This window comes from Strix uralensis, chromosome 1 (assembly GCF_047716275.1).
Source record: "Strix uralensis isolate ZFMK-TIS-50842 chromosome 1, bStrUra1, whole genome shotgun sequence".
NCBI classification, from domain to species: Eukaryota; Metazoa; Chordata; class Aves; order Strigiformes; family Strigidae; genus Strix; species Strix uralensis.
In genome coordinates, this window is record NC_133972.1 from 3,368,598 (window position 1) to 3,388,730 (window position 20,133).

The window sequence follows — 20,133 nt, forward strand, 5'->3', positions numbered from 1 at the left end:
TTTGTATATTCATGAAATTTGATAGCTTGTGTTCTCTCATTCATAGCAATTCTTCTCTGTGGGGATGACCTATTCAACCATTGCTATAGAGTTTTTATCCTGGCATTCCAATGTTTCGCTGATTATCTTTCCTCTACTAAGTTTCCAAGCTGTCTGTTTTAACCATACCTCTTGCTTAAATGGAGTGTTGCATATTCAGATTTTTTGATATTTCCTAACAAACTGTATCAGCCTCTAGTTTCTCTTTTTTCAGACCCAAAGGATATATATTTTTTTTTTTTTACTTTTTAAATTATTATTCCCCAGAAAATGAGCCAACTTAATCAATGTGCTTTTTCACGCTTCTCAACTTTCCTTTGCCTCTACTGAGTTTTTTCCCAACAGCATTTATTTCCCATTTCCTGTTCTCTTACACAGACACAGAAACAATGATGAAACCAGGTGGTAAAGTATCCCATGTTTTACCGTGAAAAGCTACAGGACCAAGATATGTATATTAGAACAATTTCCAGTTTGCATTGGGAAAGGCTTTTTACTTGTTTCTTAGGTCAGACTGTTAGAATGGGAAATAATCCCTGTGGAGAAGAGATGCATTTTAGCAAATATTGTGTACACTTCTGTTTTGTTTTTTTCTTTTACATCTTATACATTAAAGGTGGTATCTTCCAAAGCTGAGAAACATGTGAACAAGGTTGTGTTTGTTCAATTGCTGGGCATTCTTCCTTTACTGTTTTTCTGTAAAGACTGAGTATTCCTTGCATACATAAAATTTATATAACCAGTTTAGTTTCTTTTCTCCCTTACTCTCTTACATCTATTTTTTTTTTACAAATGCAATAAACACAAAGAGAAAGATCCAGTTGTTTTGGAAGGAAGAGGGGAGGAAAGGATATGGCTACATGACAAATATGCTTTTTGAATGATTTAGTAATGAGAAAAATTACTCCCTTTTTCTCCCCTCTTGCTTAACAATTTTGCATTGCTGTTTATATTTTGTACCAGAAAAAAATTACAATGACCAGGTATTCACAGTTCAGATTCCAATTTCTTCAGTTTCCTAAGTATTGAATCTTCACAGAGGCCACCCTCTTCCCATGAAGAAAGACAATACAAACAAAAAAACATTTATCCAAATAACTTTAGAAATAGCACATTTTGTAGCTCTGTAATGGGAGTCCAGGCTGAAAAATGAGAAGACATTCCATTACATCAAAATCCAAGGCCAGCATCTGGGGTTCTCGGCGCCTATCTTGTCCTAAAAACAAAGTTATTTTTAAGCATTAGAGGAAGAAAGAAGAGACAAACAACACCACTAGGAATCAGCCTCACTTCTGTACTCAGCTTACTGGCAGCAAGGCCTGCAACTGAGTGTCTCTGTACTTTGTAGATGCCAACTGACATCAGAGTAATCGCACAATAGGACAAAATAGCCTTAGTCAGTCCCAACCCCACAATCTTACACTCAGTGTGTAGATGATGGACAAAACATGGGAAGCAGCGATATGGAGGTGCAATGTAGCCATGCCATACATGAAGCCAGGGTAAAGACTCAGCTTTCCAGAAAAACAGACCAGATCCTGAGCCACTAGACTGTTTCTCCTACTTCTGTTATCCCTCTATGATCTGTAGTTAGTCTCCCATTGGCAACATTTGAGCACAGGGATTTCTCTTAGCTAACATCTAGGTTTCAGGCAAGATTCAGTTCCCGAACCATAAGTATCTGATGCAATTTGAGAGCCCCAAGGCATTCAGAACATTCCCATACATATGGCAAATATGACATAGTGTTCATGGGAGATTTGTCCTTCTCAATGTTGGCAGCTGGACTCACTGCATCTACGTCCCTTCTTTGGATGACATGAACCACTCTGCATGCTCCATCTAACTGGACCTCCTTTAGGTCTAGAAACAGAGATACCCTGCTTTCACGTAGACACTTACCTGTAGGCATCTTAATCTGATGGGAGCCAAGGAAGACTATGTCAGCCAGTCAAATACTGATGGCATATTCTAGGATTTCACCTACGGCCATGTGAGTTCAAGCCATAGGGCTCAATTCACTTCCCCACACCTCAGCACCTAAAGCCACTTAAGGTGTCCTAGAGCGCCACGCTTGGCTGCCAGCTGCCAGAAAGCACTAGCCTGCCATGGGCTCTGCATCCCGTCTGTGAGGCCAGGGATATATGAGACACCTGGAGCATCTCAAACAATGCCATGAACCTACATGTGGGACAGCGAATTGAGCCTCTGTGTACACACTATGGACTGTCCCTACAGCTGTACTGCACTACTACTTGAGCTTATGTGTTTAAATAGGGTGGGTTTGTATCACAAGGTCTGTGTTAGAGAAGTAGGTATCTGAGCAACTCTGACAACATTCAACTCACTCCCAAAGATGTTCTTTCCCAGAATTTTGGGCTGTTTGATTAGCTCCCATGAATAGATATGTACCCAAGAGATAGACCATGAGATAAGGTTGAGTCTGTTCATACACTTTCAGTCACACGGCAAGGGGAGAGCTGTGTATATTGCCTTCACAGGGGGTCCATGTTGTCCACTGTACATATCCCACAGCCCCGCTCCACATTGAAACGGTCACTGGAGCACAAGTAGGGTACAGTGCTTTCCAGTTATGTGAGAAAGCTTAATGCATCCTGCTGCCCATGTCTTTCCTGCTGAATAGTGTTAGAAGCTGATGTGTAGTCAATCTGAGAGTATTTTCTACAATGTCTACTGTGAAGGAAGACTAGTTGGCTATAATCCTGCAAAACACTTGACCTGGGGGGGCTGAAAAAAACAGTGGAGGAGTCACTAATTGAAGATGTAATTGATTACTCTGTTATAAATAGTATGTAGCACCTGCGGACAAGCCAGTGGAGGGGCTGTATGTAAGAAGTCAATACAGAGTAGTCAAAACAACTATGCTCATAGAATAAAGAATGAGAAAAGGAAAGACACAATTCAGTTCTTACACCGGGATACAGCTCTAGCTTTCCTCCACCATATGGGAATGGCCAAGAAACACGAGCCACTACTTTATTTTTGGACTCAGATCCAGATTCCCACTGAGTTCAAATCCAGCGTTTTGGGATTTGTTTGTTATATGCTCTATGGCAAAGGGCCACCACCCTTTCAAGGGTAAAGACTGCATTTGTCTTTCCCTAAACATGCCAACAGCAACACAGCAGGGAGTGGAAGATACCACCACTGAATGACGCCCATCATGGCTCATTGGCAAATCAGTGGCACATTGGTTCTCTGTGAGTCAGGATGTCTCAGCTCCCTTTCCAAAACCACCATAAGCAAAGACACTCTTGCTGGCCCCTATGCTGCAACTCCCAGCTGTGAGAGCTTTACAGCCTACCACTGCTCACTTGTCTTCTTCAGTGGCTGAAGTTGCTTTAGGTGACTAGAAAGACTTTTGGCATAGGAATGGGAATTTCCCATGGCAGTGGGTTTAGGGTAAGATTAAGTATTGAAACATCTCTAAACAACAAGTAAGGATCATGCTAGCTGTGCGATTACCCACCATGACTGTGGACCGGTCCAAATCTTTGGAATCCAAAACTGGGAGCCAGTGTTGGAAAACCAAATGTATGTTCAGAGAAGATAAATGCTTTTAAGAAAGAAAGGTGGACCATAATAAGAAAAGAAAACTAGTAATCTTTTTTAGACAGTTTACATTTTGTTCAATTATGTCTTGGAACATAAGTCCCAAAAACCTGGATGTGACTCCTACTTATTCCCTGGGGTGCCAATGAACATAATCAAAAGTCGCCACACAACAGACAGGTCTCAGTGGGCTGGCATAATGTCAGCTCCAAAAACAAAACAAAGCCGGGCCTGGTCAGGACAGAGTAGGAAAATAAACCAAAGCAGAAAAAAAAAAAAAAAAAAAAAAAAAAAAGAAAAAGAAACTCCAAACAAACAAAACCCAAACCAACCAGAACAAATTTGAAAGAAGCCACTGCTTTTCCCAGTTTATCAGATACTTTGCAGAATATATGAAGTTGGTTAACTCTCAGGTCAGACCTTCCCCAATAGCTGACAGACATAAATAATGGTGAATGCCAGTTGAAAATAGTGGGCACTTTTTCCAGGAATACAAAAATAAACAATGACCAGGAAATACTGGAAATAAAGTGCAGCTCATTTTCAATGGCGAGACAGAGATACCCTTAATGGTACTGTGGTTTGGAGAACACTACTGAATAAAGCCAGAAAAAGTGCTAGACAAAGCTCATGTCTTTTCTTGGAAAACCAAACCATTTGCCAGGAGGTGTTGGGAGCCAGATTTATGGAAGGCAAATAATTATCTTCCTAGTGTTGGTTAGGTGACATAAGCATGCTTTACTCCTTATCTACTTTTCCTTGTATTTTTTGCCCACTCTTTCTCTAGTCAGCTCAGTTCTATCTCCTTGCCTTTTTAGGAGAAGTTTAGGAGCAGAGACTTGTAAGTGGACATGAAAAATATGCATCCTTTGAAGTTTCCAGTCAATCATAAAAGAATGAACACTTGTTCTTTGGAAATCAAACCCTTTTAGGATATATTATGTCGGGCTTCTAAAATAAAGATGTCTGGATTTACCAGACAATTGTAGAAAGGTCACTAATTTTCCATGCACTTGATAGGATGAAGATAACATTTGACTCATCCTGATCCTACTTAGAATCACAGAATCACAGAATCATTCAGGTTGGAAAAGCCCCTTGGGATCACCGAGTCCAACCCTCAGCCCGACTCTACAAAGTTCTCCCCGACACCACATCCCCCAACATCTCATCTAAACAACCCTTAAACACATCCAGGGATGGTGACTCTACCACCTCCCTGGGCAGCATATTCCACTCTCTGACCACTCTTTCTGTGAAAATTTTTTTCCTCATGTCCAGTCTGAACCTCCCCTGTTGCAGTTTAAAGCCGTTCCCTCTTGTTCTGTCACTAATCACCTGTGAGAAGAGACCAGCACCAACCTCTCTACAATGTCCTTCCAGGTAGTTGTAGAGAGTGATGAGGTCTCCCCTCAGCCTTCTCCTCCTCACACTGAACAGTCCCAGCTCCTTCAATCGCTCCTCACAGGATTTATTCTCCAGGCCCTTCCCCAGCCTTGTTGCCCTCCTCTACACTCGCTCCAGCCCCTCGAGATCTCTCTCGTACTGAGCTGCCCAAAACTGGACACAATACTCCAGGTGTGGCCTCACCAGTGCAGAGCACAGGGGGACTATCACCTCCCTGCTTCTGCTGGTCACACTATTGCTGATACAAGCCACGATGCCATTGGCTTTCTTGGCCACCTGGGCACACTGCTGGCTCATGTTCAGGTGCTTGTCAATTAGAACCCTCAGATCCTTCTCTTCCAGACAGCTCCAGCCACACCTCCCAAAGCCTGTACTTCCTTGTACAGCATGCTGAAAATATTCTCTTTGATTAGTCATTTACACATTCTTCAAGCCTATCTCAGATGCCAAAACCAAAATAATAGGATATTCAAGGAGGATAAAAGAGACTCACCCGGCATTCAGTTAGCCATGATGTGTTTCACAAAAGCTGGAAACAAGAGAAAGAGAAGGGTCATTTATCAATTCCTTTTTGCTGATCTCAGTAACATCCTGGGTATCATTGGTTGTTATTTAAATTCACTCTTTTTGGTTCCTCTGATGCAATGAAGACCACAGAGTTTTGTAAATAAGATTCCAGATACCAGGTGCTAAATGCTTTGTAAGACCTTAAGATAATATATATACAGTGCAGTGTAGCCAGCAGCCTAGGTATCGAGTGGAAATGAACCCACGCATCAGTTAATCCATAGCTTGCTTAATCCCTTACCCCTGGCTGCCATACAGAACTGGTTTTCCAAAGTATATAGCCGTCAAAAACTCTAGGTCCTCATCTTGCAAGGCTCTGAAGACTTCAGCACATTTGTACTAACTCAGGGGGCACTGAAGGTGCCTCTGCAGTGAACCTCCAGAATCCACAGAAGGTCACCAAGTCAGGTATTGTGACTCTGTCTCTCCAGTGAACTCAAGTTTACAAACAAACAAGATATTTCAAAGTCAAATTAAGCTTTTGTTTCAAAACTTTTTGGGTTCTATTTTTCTCAGTGTTAAAAAAAGCATTCATTATCCATAACTTTGAAATTCAAAAGGAAAAGGAAAAATACATCTTGTAGTAAGGAAACATTTTTTCCTTCCCAGTAATCCCCCCATGCTATGAATTTCTCTGAGTAAGTTCACGAGTCATTTGGGTTGGCTAAATCAACAGATTTCTACCAATAAACTACTTGTAAGAAATGGTTCCCTAAGTTCAGATCACTGGCATTTGTAAATAGAGGGAGATCACCAACTCAAATATTCATAAAAGGCTTAGTGGATATGACAATCAAGCTAAATCACCAAGATGGTACAATGGTCAGTCCACAGTTAACCTTGAAGACTCAGCTGTGTACAAATCATGTGTCCATGATTCCTACTAGAATATTGTGGTTTTATTGAACAGCCTGAAACACGTAGGCTTGCAAAATGCAGGAGAGAACCATGGTCCACTTACTCATGACCAAATTCTCTTATTGTGGCTTTCTACAATAGCAATGAAATAAAATGGAAGGTCTTTGGACAGTCTTGTAGGATACTTAGGACACCAAAGAGGATGATAACATTTTTTTTGCTGAGTTTTTGAAGGAAAATTTATTGATTTGCTGTAAGGAAGTCTCAAAAGGGATGTGTATCTTTTTTTTGAGAGGAAAAGGAACTGTGAGAGCAGGTAGAAAAAACAATGTAAAAATGTTTTTAAAAAGGCAAACAAAGTAAGAATATACAGCCCCAACTCCTGAAAGGGCAAGGCCATTCAGCTATGGACAATACAAGTAACCTTCAACAGATGGGGTATATCTTCAAATCATAGAATCTGAATTGGTCTAAAATTTGGAAGAACACACATCCTGCTCCAGATCTTCTACAGATTTAAACTTTCTCAGGACAATTGCAACAAAGCCTTCAAGCACATGAGCACTACTCAGACTGGAGTGGTCATACCTACCTTCATAGTTGATACAGCCATTGGCATCTTCCTGACCAGCCATTAGCTTATCAACTTCCTCTTCGGTCAACCTCTCACCTGGGTGGAAAGCAGAATGTCTGTTTGGTACCTGGGACCTTTTTTGATGATTTATGAAGCATATTTCAAGTAATAAAATAGTACAAAATAGAGTGAGAGGGAAGAAGGGGAGATTTTCTCTTCAGTTTAATTTGTGATGCTAACTGCTAGGAAAGCTACTTTTGTTCTTGCAAACTGAGAAAATTTGATCTCAAATCCAGAAAGAGAGAATAAATACAGAAACCCACATGATATCATGTACACATACTCATTCTTCTAAGAATAAACTTTCTCGAAGTGTCAAATCTTGAAGGATTTAGTGATTTTTTTAACCAAGTCCTCACTAAGCAAACTGCTTCTGAGTTTGAGGTTCAAGAATATTCCAGGGTCAAACTTAGGATCTCTGATCTGGATCAGTGATCCATTCCATTTAATATAATTATCTAAATATTAGGTACCTATTTGCTCATAAGGCTTCATTCTGGTTAAGCAGAGATCAACCCAATCTGTCCCCTTATTCTCATATTAGGCACTGATTTTAGGATGAAATCAAATGAGTTCCAGAAAAGTAAAAGAGAAATTTGAGGATGAATCAGATTAAAGAATATAAAATAATAAAATAAAAAATAAAATAAAAATAAAAAATAAAATAAAATAAAATAAAATAAAATAAAATAAAATAAAATAAAATAAAATAAAATAAAATAAAATAAAATAAAATAAAATAAAATAAAATAAAATAAAATAAAATAAAATAAAATAAAATAAAATAAAATACATTGGTTGTGCCTTGCTGCTCATGTTGTTCCACTTTTCCATCACTGAGTTCTGGCATATAGAGACAAACCTATGAAAATTCAACTGATTTTTTGAAAATCAGAAAAACTTGTTAATTTACAGAATATTTGGCTGTGCCTAGGATTTGACCAGTATTTAGAGATATAACTCTAAACAGAACTGTTAATTTTTAAGATATTTCAATCAGTGCTTGAAAATCAGACATTGCCACATTGTCCTGGGTTACTGGAAATAGAAGAGTAAGTGCAAAAGTATTTCTTGTAGTGCTGTGAAATCCACAGAACTGCCCACAGCGGTTTCTTTGTCCCAGATAAGGTAGGACAGAGCATCGATCCTGACCATGGGGGGTTTTTTTGTCATCACTGAATATGGTCCCCAAGCTGATCCAATAGCATCTGTGAAATCGGAAGGAAAATAACATTGCTCTCTTTCCTTATTCCCTGTGTCATTAATAGACATGGATATGCCATTGAATGAAAACCCCCAGGCATAAAAGATTTGGCTTCTTGAATTGATATCCCAGGTCAAAACCCGTCATTGGAACTCTTTGGTCTAAATCATATCTCTTTTCTAAAGATTCTTTTTTTTTTTTTTTTATCTTTTTTTTTTTTTTTTTTTTAAATAGTTGACTAACCCTAGTGGAAAAGGCTGATCTTGAGAAATGCTTAATGGATTCAGATGACAACATGTCAGTGCCATCTAATCAAAATTGGAAACCTGTCATTAACTTACAGCCAGATTTTCTGTCCTGCAGTCATTCTGTTGTCATCACTCTCTGTGAAAAAATTTGAGAGGACAGACAAATATTGATCCCTCCTTTAAAACCAGAGGCTTTCCATTTCAGAGACACTTCTGTTAAACAGATGACTGATAAAGTGTTTCATCTTAAAACTTTTATTGAAGGTACAGAAAAATGGAGACAAATATTGAAGGAATAGATGGGGTTTCCAATATTTAGATAATTTTATGGTGATAGAATATTTATTGGAGAAATAAAACACGGGAGGGAGGGAGGGAGGGAGGAAGGAAGGAAGGGAGGAAGGAAGGAAGGGAGGAAGGGAGGAAGGAAGGAAGGAAGGAAGGAAGGAAGGAAGGAAGGAAGGAAGGAAGGAAGGAAGGAAGGAAGGAAGGAAGGAAGGAAGGAAGGAAGGAAGGAAGGAAGGAAGGAAGGAAGGAAGGAAGGAAGGGAGGAAGGAAGGAAGGGAGGAAGGGAGGAAGGGAGGAAGGAAGGAAGGAAGGAAGGGAGGAAGGAAGGAAGGGAGGAAGGAAGGAAGGAAGGAAGGAAGGAAGGAAGGAAGGAAGGAAGGAAGGAAGGAAGGAAGGAAGGAAGGAAGGAAGGAAGGAAGGAAGGAAGGAAGGAAGGAAGGAAGGAAGGAAGGAAGGAAGGGAGGAAGGAAGGGAGGGAGGGAGGAAGGAAGGAAGGAAGGGAGGAAGGGAGGAAGGGAGGGAGGGAGGGAGGAAGGAAGGGAGGGAGGGAGGAAGGGAGGGAGGGAGGAAGGAAGGAAGGAAGGAAGGAAGGAAGGAAGGAAGGAAGGAAGGAAGGAAGGAAGGAAGGAAGGAAGGAAGGAAGGAAGGAAGGAAGGAAGGAAGGAAGGAAGGAAGGAAGGAAGGAAGGAAGGAAGGAAGGAAGGAAGGAAGGAAGGAAGGAAGGAAGGAAGGAAGGAAGGAAGGAAGGAAGGAAGGAAGGAAGAAGGGAGGAAGGAAGGGAGGAAGGAAGGGAGGGAGGAAGGGAGGAAGGGAAGAAGGAAGGGAGGAAGGAAGGGAGGAAGGAAGGGAGGAAGGAAGGAAGGAAGGAAGGAAGGAAGGAAGGAAGGAAGGAAGGAAGGAAGGAAGGAAGGACGGACAAATATTTGAGCTGTAGATCAGTGATTTTTAGTTAAAGAACTTTTTTTAGTCTTTATAACTGAGGACAGTGTAATAGCTGAAGGCTTGCCCAGCCATTTTCTTCACAAAGATTGCCCATAGTGATACAAGCTGTATGGGAAAGACCTCAGTGATGAAACTGCATGAAGAAAGGTTCACCTTACCCAGCGTAGCCAAAACATGGCGGAGTTCAGCCCCCATCACTGTTCCATTTCCCTCCTTGTCGAACACACGCAGACCCTCCACAAAGTCCTCGTAGGTGCCGGTGTCTTTTGTCTTGGCAATATGTTGGAGCATGGGAAGGAAGGTCTCAAAGTCAATCATCTTGGAGTTCATTTCTACAAAAATATGGATAGAAATGAAAGTTTTGGTGGATTCTGGGAGAGCTGAGGACTAACTCTGGGGCAACCACCATGGGTAGGTGATGAGGGTAGAAGAACATAAATACAGATGGAAGAATGGATAGTCAGTGGGAAAGAGGTCTGGCAAAGAGAGAAATATGAGGTTTTAATAGATAGATACATACACAAAGAGATAGATATGTCCTAGTATCTGATATACACAAACATCAAGGAAAAAAATATTTAGACACTAAAGGCTGTTTCATGCAACATACAATTATGAAACAAAGCAGAAGACAGTAAGAGATTCCCAATATGAAATCAGCTTTGCTTTGCAGCCCCATAGTGCAGAAATGTTTAAAACTATACTGGGAGAGGAGCTTCAAAGCGGATAGGCAGGACCAGGGCTGTGTATCCCATTTTCCTGATTCTTTGACTTTCAAGAACATTAGAGGGCATTTTGTTCCCATATGACTCCTTGTCCTACCTGCCACTGTGTCATTGTCATATCCTGACATATCATAGCTGTTGAATGATGGCCTAATTGTCAGTTCCACCCACCTCAGTGGAAGGAAAGGACAGAGAAGTAGTCTAGAAAATGCCTGAATATAGGTATGGTCTGAGACAGTTCTGAAGAACCTCTGTTCTGAAGAGATATCCAGTGTATAATGAATGCTGAAGGGAGATACTACTGCAATCATTACAGACCTTCTAACATGTACTTTGTATAACAAACTGTGTCCTCACAATCAGTCTATCCCTTTGTTTCTTTGGATGTATTCAATATGTCTGTATTTTTAGTAAACACATGTGAATGCCTGTCATCAAAGCAATTTTAAAAGGCAAAACCTTGTCATTGTAAAACACATTAATGCACAGGGCCATTAAATTAATTAATTCCTGTAAGTCTGAGACAATTATATTGACTGCAAGGTCACTTTTTTCCTCATTTACTTTTCTCCTAGTTATTTGCAGAAGCTGTTCCAGATCCTTTGTTCTTTCACAATTAATCTTTCCATCAGAAAATGGAGACCTCATCTGCTTCACAAAAAATTCTTGGAGGGATCTTTTTCAAAACAAACACAGAGAACACCAACCTTCTGGTTTGGGTCTGCCAAGCACTTTCATGACCTCAGCCTGGGTTGGATTCTGCCCCAAAGCTCTCAGGACATCTCCGCATTGTGCATATGTGATTTTCATCTCAGATTTAGGAGTCCGGTCAAAGAGCGAGAATGCTTCCTTAAATTCTGGAAGACAAAAAGATAAGAAGAAATGCATGCCGTGCTCCCTCAGATAAAGTCAAAGCAGCCCTAGACCTTCCCTCTAACTAACTCTGCCTGACCCTTTTATTTTGCAGTTTGGGAACAAGTTTGATGAGCTTTGTTGTTGCTGTTATCTGCAATGTTTGTGTTCCTCCTCCCCTGCATTTGCTGGTTCAATAAGGGAATGGACTCAGAAAGGTCAGATGCTCTTCTCATGGTATTTCCTTTTCAGTTAATATCAGGAAGTGAGGGAAATCTTGCAGAAATTGTTGGCCTTCAGAGCTTTCTGGCTCATCAGGAGCACTCAGAATGGCACAGAATTCAATAACAGTTCTGCCCGTTAGCTTACTGGGTATTGTATTCAGTGTTATACCCTTAGAGAACAATGACACAGCTCACTGAGATAAAGGAGCACCTCTGGTAGCAGGTAACAAGATATGCCATGATAACCTACTGGAATTAACACACAGCAGTCTATCAGTGGAGGAGGTCGAAGGTATATGGAAAACCTTATAATTGATCAATTGTTGTATCTAACAGTGTCAAGGAGCAGATTAGAAAAATCCTGATTTTTCTTTTTCCTAGAACCCAGTCCAATTACATCTGGAGAAGTAATGTTTAGTATGCCATCAGCTACCGATGGCAGGCCAGATCTCATGTGAAGATGCAATCATTCCCTCCAGTGGTTCTACATCTGCCTGCTTTCCCCTGTGCACCCATGAAGAGCCCTTCCCCTTGCGAGACATCCAGCTCCCTCCGTTACATGCTTGTGAACATATCCTCATGTTTTCTCTTTACTTCTGGCCAAAGAGGGAGTCCCTTACCACTGCAAGCATCAATATCTTGACAAGAGCATTCCCATGGGAGAGGTCCCTGTTTTACCACTAATTACGTGCAGACGTGGTGCTTAGGCACATAGTTTATTGGTGGACTTAGCTGTGTTAGGTTAACAGTTGGACTTGATGATCTTAAAGGTCTTTTCCAACCTAAATGATTCTATGATTCTAATTAATGGGGTCCATGCAGGTCCCTGCAGGAACACTAATTACTCAGGCTTGTGTCTCCTTACTGGAGTTGCAGAGGCAGAGCAGCATCACAGGGTGCAAGCAACAGTAACAGGCTGTTATACTTTACTGAACACACTGCATAGTGCACGGTCTATGAGTGATCACAAATATCCCTTTGGCTTTAAAGCTGTGAATCCCTCAATCTGCCCCTTGTCCTGCTGTTACTCTTCTGTATATGTTTCCCTCCCACTCTCCAAACACAGGAAGGCTATCTTTTTTTTCCCCCAGATCCTGACTCATTCAGCCATTCAGCCATGTGCTCTGAATGCAAGATTTTCTCTCTCTTTCCTTTCTCAATTCCTTCTCCTCATTATTCCACCTCCCTTTTTTTCTTTTTTCTCCTTTGTTTATTTCCCTCTCTCCTTCCTTGTTCTAGTGTTGCTGGATTTGTCTTTTCTTTCTCCCTCTCTTTTCATTTTTATCATTCCACTTATAGCTCACTCATTTCTTTCTTCATCCAACACCTTCAAACTGATGCATTTTCTCATTTTAGACTAATTAATGCTTCTTTTGTTTTCTTCTTTGAATTCTCCTCTTTGCTGTCTCTTTCTCTCCCTGCCTCTCTCTCCTGGATCTTTGCCTCCTCCGTCACCGGCCGGAGCCCAGGTCCCATTGGCAGCCCTTATTCCAGCAGAGGGCAATAGTGGATTTTCATGGGCTCCTTGCTGACAGTGGAAGGGGGCCACAGCCCCACTCCCAGATCTGTCTTCTCCTGGGGGTCTCAACAGCTGAGGTGGATGAGAAATACACCTACCTTCCTGAGCTATTCCTCTGACTCCTGCTTACCTACTCCCTGAGACCAACTGCCAGAGCACCCTTCACACCACCTTCGAAAAGTTCACAATTCATCATAGTTACTGACAGCTCACATTTTTTTCTTTTTTTTCTTTTTTTTTTTTTTTAAATTTAAAATAGATGTAACCACCTCTCACCAGAGCATTGTCCTGTGGGTTTGGAAACACCATTTTGTCAATATAAAGAAGTAGCCTTTTTTTTTAATTCATTTGTGTTTGCATTTGCTGGCTTAATGCAAGTTTCCATGAAAGCAATGAAACCAGCATGACTATGGTCTCCTTTGTCAGCCTGATAGCCATTAAACCACTGGCAGGAGCAGTGTATATTTTCATATGCCTAATTACTACCCATCTTCTCATATTTAATAGCTCATATTCTTCTCTTTTCAGCAATTTAGGGGGCTGAAGAGGCAAGGGATCCAGTTTCATAAATACACATTGTCACAAGCAATGAATTTCACTCACAGTTGAGGCAGGAGGACGTATAAAGATGGGTGTGTTAGCCGTGGCTTCACCCACAGACCGTTCTTCCCCTTCTGAGAGTAACGTTTTGTGGGCTAACATAATAATGAATCCTTGAAGGGAAGTAAGCCTGGCACAGCAAAGTCTTTTCTTTAACAAGAAGAAGAGGTTCAGAGTATCCTAGAAGATAGGGTTGGAAAAGACCTTGTCTGTTTCTCCTCCACCACGACAACTCAGAATCAGCTGTCAGAAAATCACTTGGGTCAGTGGTGATAGACTGATGGCCAGTAATATCTAACACATAGGATGGACTTCCTATTAATCTAGTTTCAGCTGACAAATGGGGAAGCACCTACTCTCACTGAGACACCTAGCTCCTCATCTGGTCAAGAGAAAGAGAGGGGATTATTATACATTAGAAGTCTGTTTTTTAAAAAACACATATAAAGGTGTGACAGGTGACCTTGACCTCCTAATTACTTCCTGAAAGATGAAATTTGACAAAATTAACAGTGCAGCACAGAGATGAAAATGAACCCAGAACAAAGCAAGTGCAACTGAAACTTAGAAGAAAAGGAGAGCTGGCAATCTTGGAAGCTTCAGAGACTGAGGAGAGAATGGGAAGGAGAAAAGAAATCAAAAATATGTATTCTAGAGGTCTGGTGAGTCCCAAGTCATGCCAACAGCCAGTACAACAGCTATAAATCATAGCAAGTGATGCTTGCTTTCTAACCTGTGCTTTTAACACAAAATAATACAGTCCCAAGCACAGGAATCCTGATTGTCCACTTTCTTAAACTGGCAGCACACTTCTTATCAAGGTTTTGACATGCGCAAACTAGTATAGAGGACAGCACATGCCAGAGACAATCCAGGGACAACTGTGGACCATGCTGTAGATACAATTCTACATTTGAAGCATCTAAGCTCTACCTAGGAGTAAATGTCTATCTAGCACTATCAATCTATCTGCCTACTCACCTATGAATTTACAGACTTTCTAAATGTCAGGTGAAGGAGAGGAGACTAAAAAAAAAAAAAAAAGAACCAGAAGAGGCCAGGAGGAAAGGAACTGAGGAGTGGACTGATGAGCAGTGATCAGTCCCCAGGTAATGTTCAGGACATTAGTCACTCCTTCCAGCAACTCATGGCAGAACATTTGAACCAACTGTGGATTAGTGTTTCTCCCCAGTGCTAACACACACTATAACTCTGTTATGTTGTTGTGGCTGATGTGGAGGTCTCACAGCCTTTCTCACACAGATGTTATCTGCTTCCTGCCCCATGGCTTTCCCTTTGATATTTCAAGGACATTTTGTTGACAATTCTTGGTTTCCCAGCTTTGCACTGTGTATACACTAAGTACAGCTAGATGAGAAGGGAGCAGAGGCTGCTGAAAAGAAAGAAGATGCAACCTTCTGTTTCTAGAGATGGTCTAAACCTGCTCTAGACCTGCTACTTTTTATAGCAGCCCTGGAGTTGCTCCAGATTTGCCATTTCCTAACCAATCCTATGGGCTAATGAGTAGACAAGCATCCCTTTTTTTTTTGGATTTTCTTTTGTTTTCTTTTCCCTTCCCATTCTCCGATATAGTCCCTAGGGCTAGTTCTCCTCAGGGAGAGAGAAAACAAGGCGTAGAAACTAGGTGCGTCCTATCCAGTCCCCAAACACAAGCTGATGAGATATCCAGCTGTTGTGTGCTTCTGTAACAGTTCAAAGGTTTATGGCTCAGAATTGTGCCTCTTGTATGATTCTCCCATGACTTTGGAACTGGAAAATGGGTAGGTTCCCACAAATTGGCAGTTGCCTTCAATCATATGTTACTTTTGACCTGTTGTTAGAAAATAGAAACTAAAGCTATTAAGGGGGGCTTGAAAATCCCAAGGTAATGTTGGAAGTCTGTGGCAAAGCCTCAATCGCTAAGGCATTATCGCATTTGGTTCCAGTTCAGGAAATCCTTCCTTCTGTATTTCTCTTCTCTGAATCAGCCTGACTAGATAGTCCATGATTTTTTTTCATCTAATTAACCCATTTTCTGATACCATCTTTCACAGGCTCTGCCAAGTTCTGCCAAGTGTTTAAAGACCAAAGAAAAATTCTGCCAGATGTTTGCTTCCATTTATGAATTATCCCTTTAAGTAAAAGGCTGGTAGTTGAGGATAAAGGGGACAGCTGCAGTGGTAGTGTTCCTTCATGCATGAGGTTTCAATATCAGTTTCTTGGGCTGGGACAAAGGTTTCAGAAACTAACACTGATGTTTTGCTTTGAAAGAAAAAAAAAAATCACCATTGTTGTCATTATTTGCTTCTTTCTGGAAAGCTGTTACAAAACATTAAATTCTGACTGAATACAGGGAAATGTTCTTAAAAGCAGAGAGGGGAGACTTTCTCTTGAGAGGATTGGTAGTTTGTTACTGGGTTTTCTTAAATAAAAGGTACATACTTGGACTGAGGATTTGGGGGTGGGGGGTGGCTGGGTTTTTTTTCTTTTCTGGTTTTGACTCATTGGCAGAGAAGCTGACGTTTTCTTTAATGAAATAAGTACCTAATCTGCACAGTGCATGACTTTCCCCTTTTTCTCTTGACCAACTCAACAGAGGATTTGGAGGAGGGATGAAGCAGGAGTAAAGCCATGAATTTACATTTATTCACAAATACCACACCTGTGTTCACCCCAGCACTTGCCAGCACCTCCCAGTGATGGTATTTACTATGCACAAAGGAGAAACACAACTTCCTCACCTTCAATCTGATCAGGGGTGAATTCAACCTGAAAGAGACAAAGAATAAAAGCCAGATGAATACAGGAAACAGAAGCAAGTAAGAACACTAAGTTAGTCTCTGTGTTATGGTTCTTGTGATGTCCGTGAAAGAGACTGATTCATAAATCCAATAAAATAATTTTGTAGAGCCTGTAGATTCTTCTTCTTTCTTCCTCTGCCTTCCCTTATCAGCCAGCCCCACCTTTAGGACCTCTGCCCCCACCACATGGCTACAGATGCCCTTTGTCCATTCTACTGCCCTCCTGTGTTCCTGATGTAGTTTTTTTTCCCTATCCCAAGTGACTCCCCCAGAGGGAAGATGATGTCCCCTCCAGAGATGATTATGGTAAATCCCAGGCTGCTTCACTGAAAGGGTTTTAACTGTAGAAAGGTGGGGATCTACTCTCTATAGTCATTTCGGGCAGAAGAACTAGGGAGTATCAAATGAAGCTGGCGTGAACCAGGCTCAAAAGACAGTGGTTCTTCATTCTTACAGATAAATTGTGGGAAGATGGTCATAGGATACGGTGAATGCTCACAGTCTACATGTGTGTAAAGGGTCATAGGACCATTTCCTGGAAAATAAATTCATTTCTGTACAGTACATAATGTACAGAAATTCTTAGCTTAGGAAGTCTCTGTTTGAGGTTTAGGTGAGTGTCTTGGGGAAGTTTTGCCTGGTTCTTGCACTTTTCCCTCAAGCATCCTCTAATAACCACTGCTGAACAACTCTCTGGACCTTGCTCTGACTCTGCCATCTCTCTTTTCTTTTCTCATCATAGAAACATAGAGCCATGGAATACTATAATAGTTTGGGTTGGAAGGAACCTTAAAGATCATCTAGTTCCAACTCTGCTACCATGGTCAGGGACACCTTCCAATAGACCAGGGTGCTCAGAGACCTGTCCAACCTGGCTTTGAACATTTCAAGGGAAGTGGGATTCAAAACCTCTCTGGACAACCTGTTCCAGTGTCTCACCACCCTCACAGGAAAGAATTTCTTCCCAATATCTAATCTAAATTTACTCTCACTTCGTATTTCCTCCTCTTTCTTAAGTTTTAGGGTTGTCCCACCCCCTGTCTTTACATGGCAGTACCCTCTAGCAGCTCTGGACTCCAAAAGTGCTACAAGATGCCCACGGGCTGCTGCTGAGCTCAGATGCAAAAGAAGGAAATACAATGTCAGAATTCAATGTCCAAGCTTCTGAATGAACAGGCACAGGTCAACAACGTGAATTTATATCAGAATTTACACTTGCCTCTCACAGAAAACCAACAGGGGGGGTATCTCTGCTGATGGGGACATTCCTGCAGTGCAGGAAGACTGACAGATTTCCCTTATGGTGAATACATAAATAAAGAGAAACTGTATTTTGGTATGCATAAACATCCAAATGCATAAGTAAGCAAATACATACATGCAAAGCATATGTTTGGGACAGACTTAACAGTACATGAATACAAACCCTTGGAAACATTCCTCTGTGGACATATATGACCCTTCCCCTCTCCCCAACATATATACAACCGTACACATTTTGGGTCAGATTTTCCTTATGAAGCTGACCACCTCTCATTGTTTAGTATATATTTTGTTCCTTGGTAGCAAAGCAGCCAAGTGGAACAAAGGCCTAGTGAGAACCTCAAATGCAAACTCCCTGTTTCCTTGGTTCAAGGTGAAATTCAATGTGACACATCATATTAAAGGCTGGAGATGTTGTAACTCCCCAGTTCTCCAGCTAGGATGTCTGTGACATGGCAGAGCATGACAACACCAACCTCTTTATTCCACCCAGGGCTCTATGGACAGCTCCCAGATGCTCTTCTGTCTCGAGATACCCTGAGCAGCACAAGGAGCTCTAGCGTTCATAGGACAAAATGAGGGTCTACAGGGCAGATACAGACAGCTTCAAACTCCTATTACCTACCAGTGTCCTACCTATCTCTCCCTACTGCGGTGTTTCTGAGCATCTTCTGGCTTAGAAGAAAGAAGAACCAGAATACTTCTGCTGGACTTGGAAGGCAGGACTTGCCACTGATCCTGCAACTGTTGAAAATCAGGCCACTATTTTTGTGTCTGCCCCGTTCAATCCTTGTCTGAACTAGCTCATTCAGGGGATTACCACTTTGTTGGCAATTCTCAGTCATGATTTACCTTGAATGAAATCCAATTAATAAAATAGTTGCCTAAGTGTCAGCCAGGAGGCTGTCTGGAAGGAAGCATTTAAAAAATGCAAGTAAGGAGTCCCTAAAAGAATAACAACACTCTTCCCTTTTCTAACACATGGAGAGATCCAAACACATCTTATAATCATCTAGATTGGATGCTATCCCAAATCCTCATACCTTAGTTTAATTAGAAATTAATACCCATTGGGGAACACATTGATACAGGTACATTGTCAGCAGCAGCCTTATGCCCAGTGTGTCTAATTATATCAAGCTTTGAGAATTTGACTGAAGCTAATTGCATATTGAGTTTATTCAGGCATCAATAGCCAGTATGGGTGAAATAAGGCCAGAGCTGCTGGCAACTCGTGTTTAAATCACTATGATGGATGGCTCCTGGAGAAGAATTCATCTTAGCTACACTTAGCTGTAGAAATTCAGCTGTGTCAGTGACCCCACATTTGCTGTATACCAGTAGAAGGGAACGGGTACTTCTAGAGTGTGATTTGACTTGTTTTAGGTCTAAACTTGGGGAGAGGATGAGTGATGCTCTCCTTTTCACTGAGTGGATCAATCAGTTCTACAATGACAATAAAGAGTGCGGGTGACTAACACAGATGTAGATGTCCTTTTCTGATCTGGTGAGCCCCACCCAGAAAGTGTGAGCTAGCCCTTTGGCAGACTGCAGGCCAGGAGAAACTGTGCCAGAGCGAAAAAGGATGACTGCAATTTCCCACAGCTGGATCAAAAGGAAGGTTTGAGCTAAAGGGCTGAACGTGCCTCACCTCTAATCATGGCCTCTATAAAAACATCAGCTGGAGCTGGAGTACCATGCGTGACAGCTGGCCAGGCAGTGGCAGATGGTTTGACCAGACCTACCACCCAGGCATGGCTTCCTCTCAGGAAAGCTGCAGAGATGTGTGGGTGGTGGCTGCTGCTTCTATTTTCTCCCCTCTCAGCACATACCACCGTGGAGTTGTAAGAAAAGGCGAGTCATCATTTATCCAGCCACAAGGTATCATTGAAGATGGATGGAACCAACCCTGGGTTATGTTTAGACTGAAGACGGCTGGGGTTTGTTTTTCCCTCACATCTCCCTCAGAATGGTGTGGATCATGCAAAACCAAAGCCATCTCCTTGTAGCAAGAGCAAGGGTGGATCTGTCCATGAGGACAATAGATTCACTGTACCAGAGAACCCAGGCAGAAGAGATCCAGAGGACAGACTGTAAAAATGGGGTCAGGCTAAGGCAAGCAGTGGGCAAAGGTGCAGCCACCGACAGTGACCCCATACCCATGCTCTGAGGCAGATCTACTTCTGCTGCTCTACTGCAATGAGTATCCAAGGGACTGAAAGCCCCCAGTGGTATCTCCGATGCTCAGGTCCACTCCTGCCCCCAGGCACTCACATCAGCACCATCCCACACTTCACTGAGCTCAGTAAGCAGAGCAGCCCTCATCACCCAAAGCTGGAGGCTGAAGAACCACAGGCTTAACATGAACCTGCTTTCCAAGATACGTCTT

At 41.7% G+C, this 20,133-nt stretch overlaps 1 protein-coding gene across 1 annotated transcript in view; it reads right to left on the bottom strand.

The window, feature by feature from the left end:
• Positions 1-444: 444 nt before the first annotated feature.
• Positions 445-20,133, bottom strand: part of MYL3 (myosin light chain 3) — a 38,861-nt gene continuing 19,172 nt past the window's right edge. Inside the window, exons 2-7 of the mRNA XM_074869162.1 lie at positions 16,422-16,449; positions 11,193-11,342; positions 9,919-10,092; positions 7,037-7,114; positions 5,513-5,548; positions 445-1,255 (exon numbers count right to left, since the gene is read on the bottom strand). Coding sequence (XP_074725263.1) covers positions 5,520-5,548; positions 7,037-7,114; positions 9,919-10,092; positions 11,193-11,342; positions 16,422-16,449 — 459 coding nt within the window. The 3' untranslated portion in view covers positions 445-1,255; positions 5,513-5,519. The remainder of the gene's footprint in view (positions 1,256-5,512; positions 5,549-7,036; positions 7,115-9,918; positions 10,093-11,192; positions 11,343-16,421; positions 16,450-20,133) is intronic.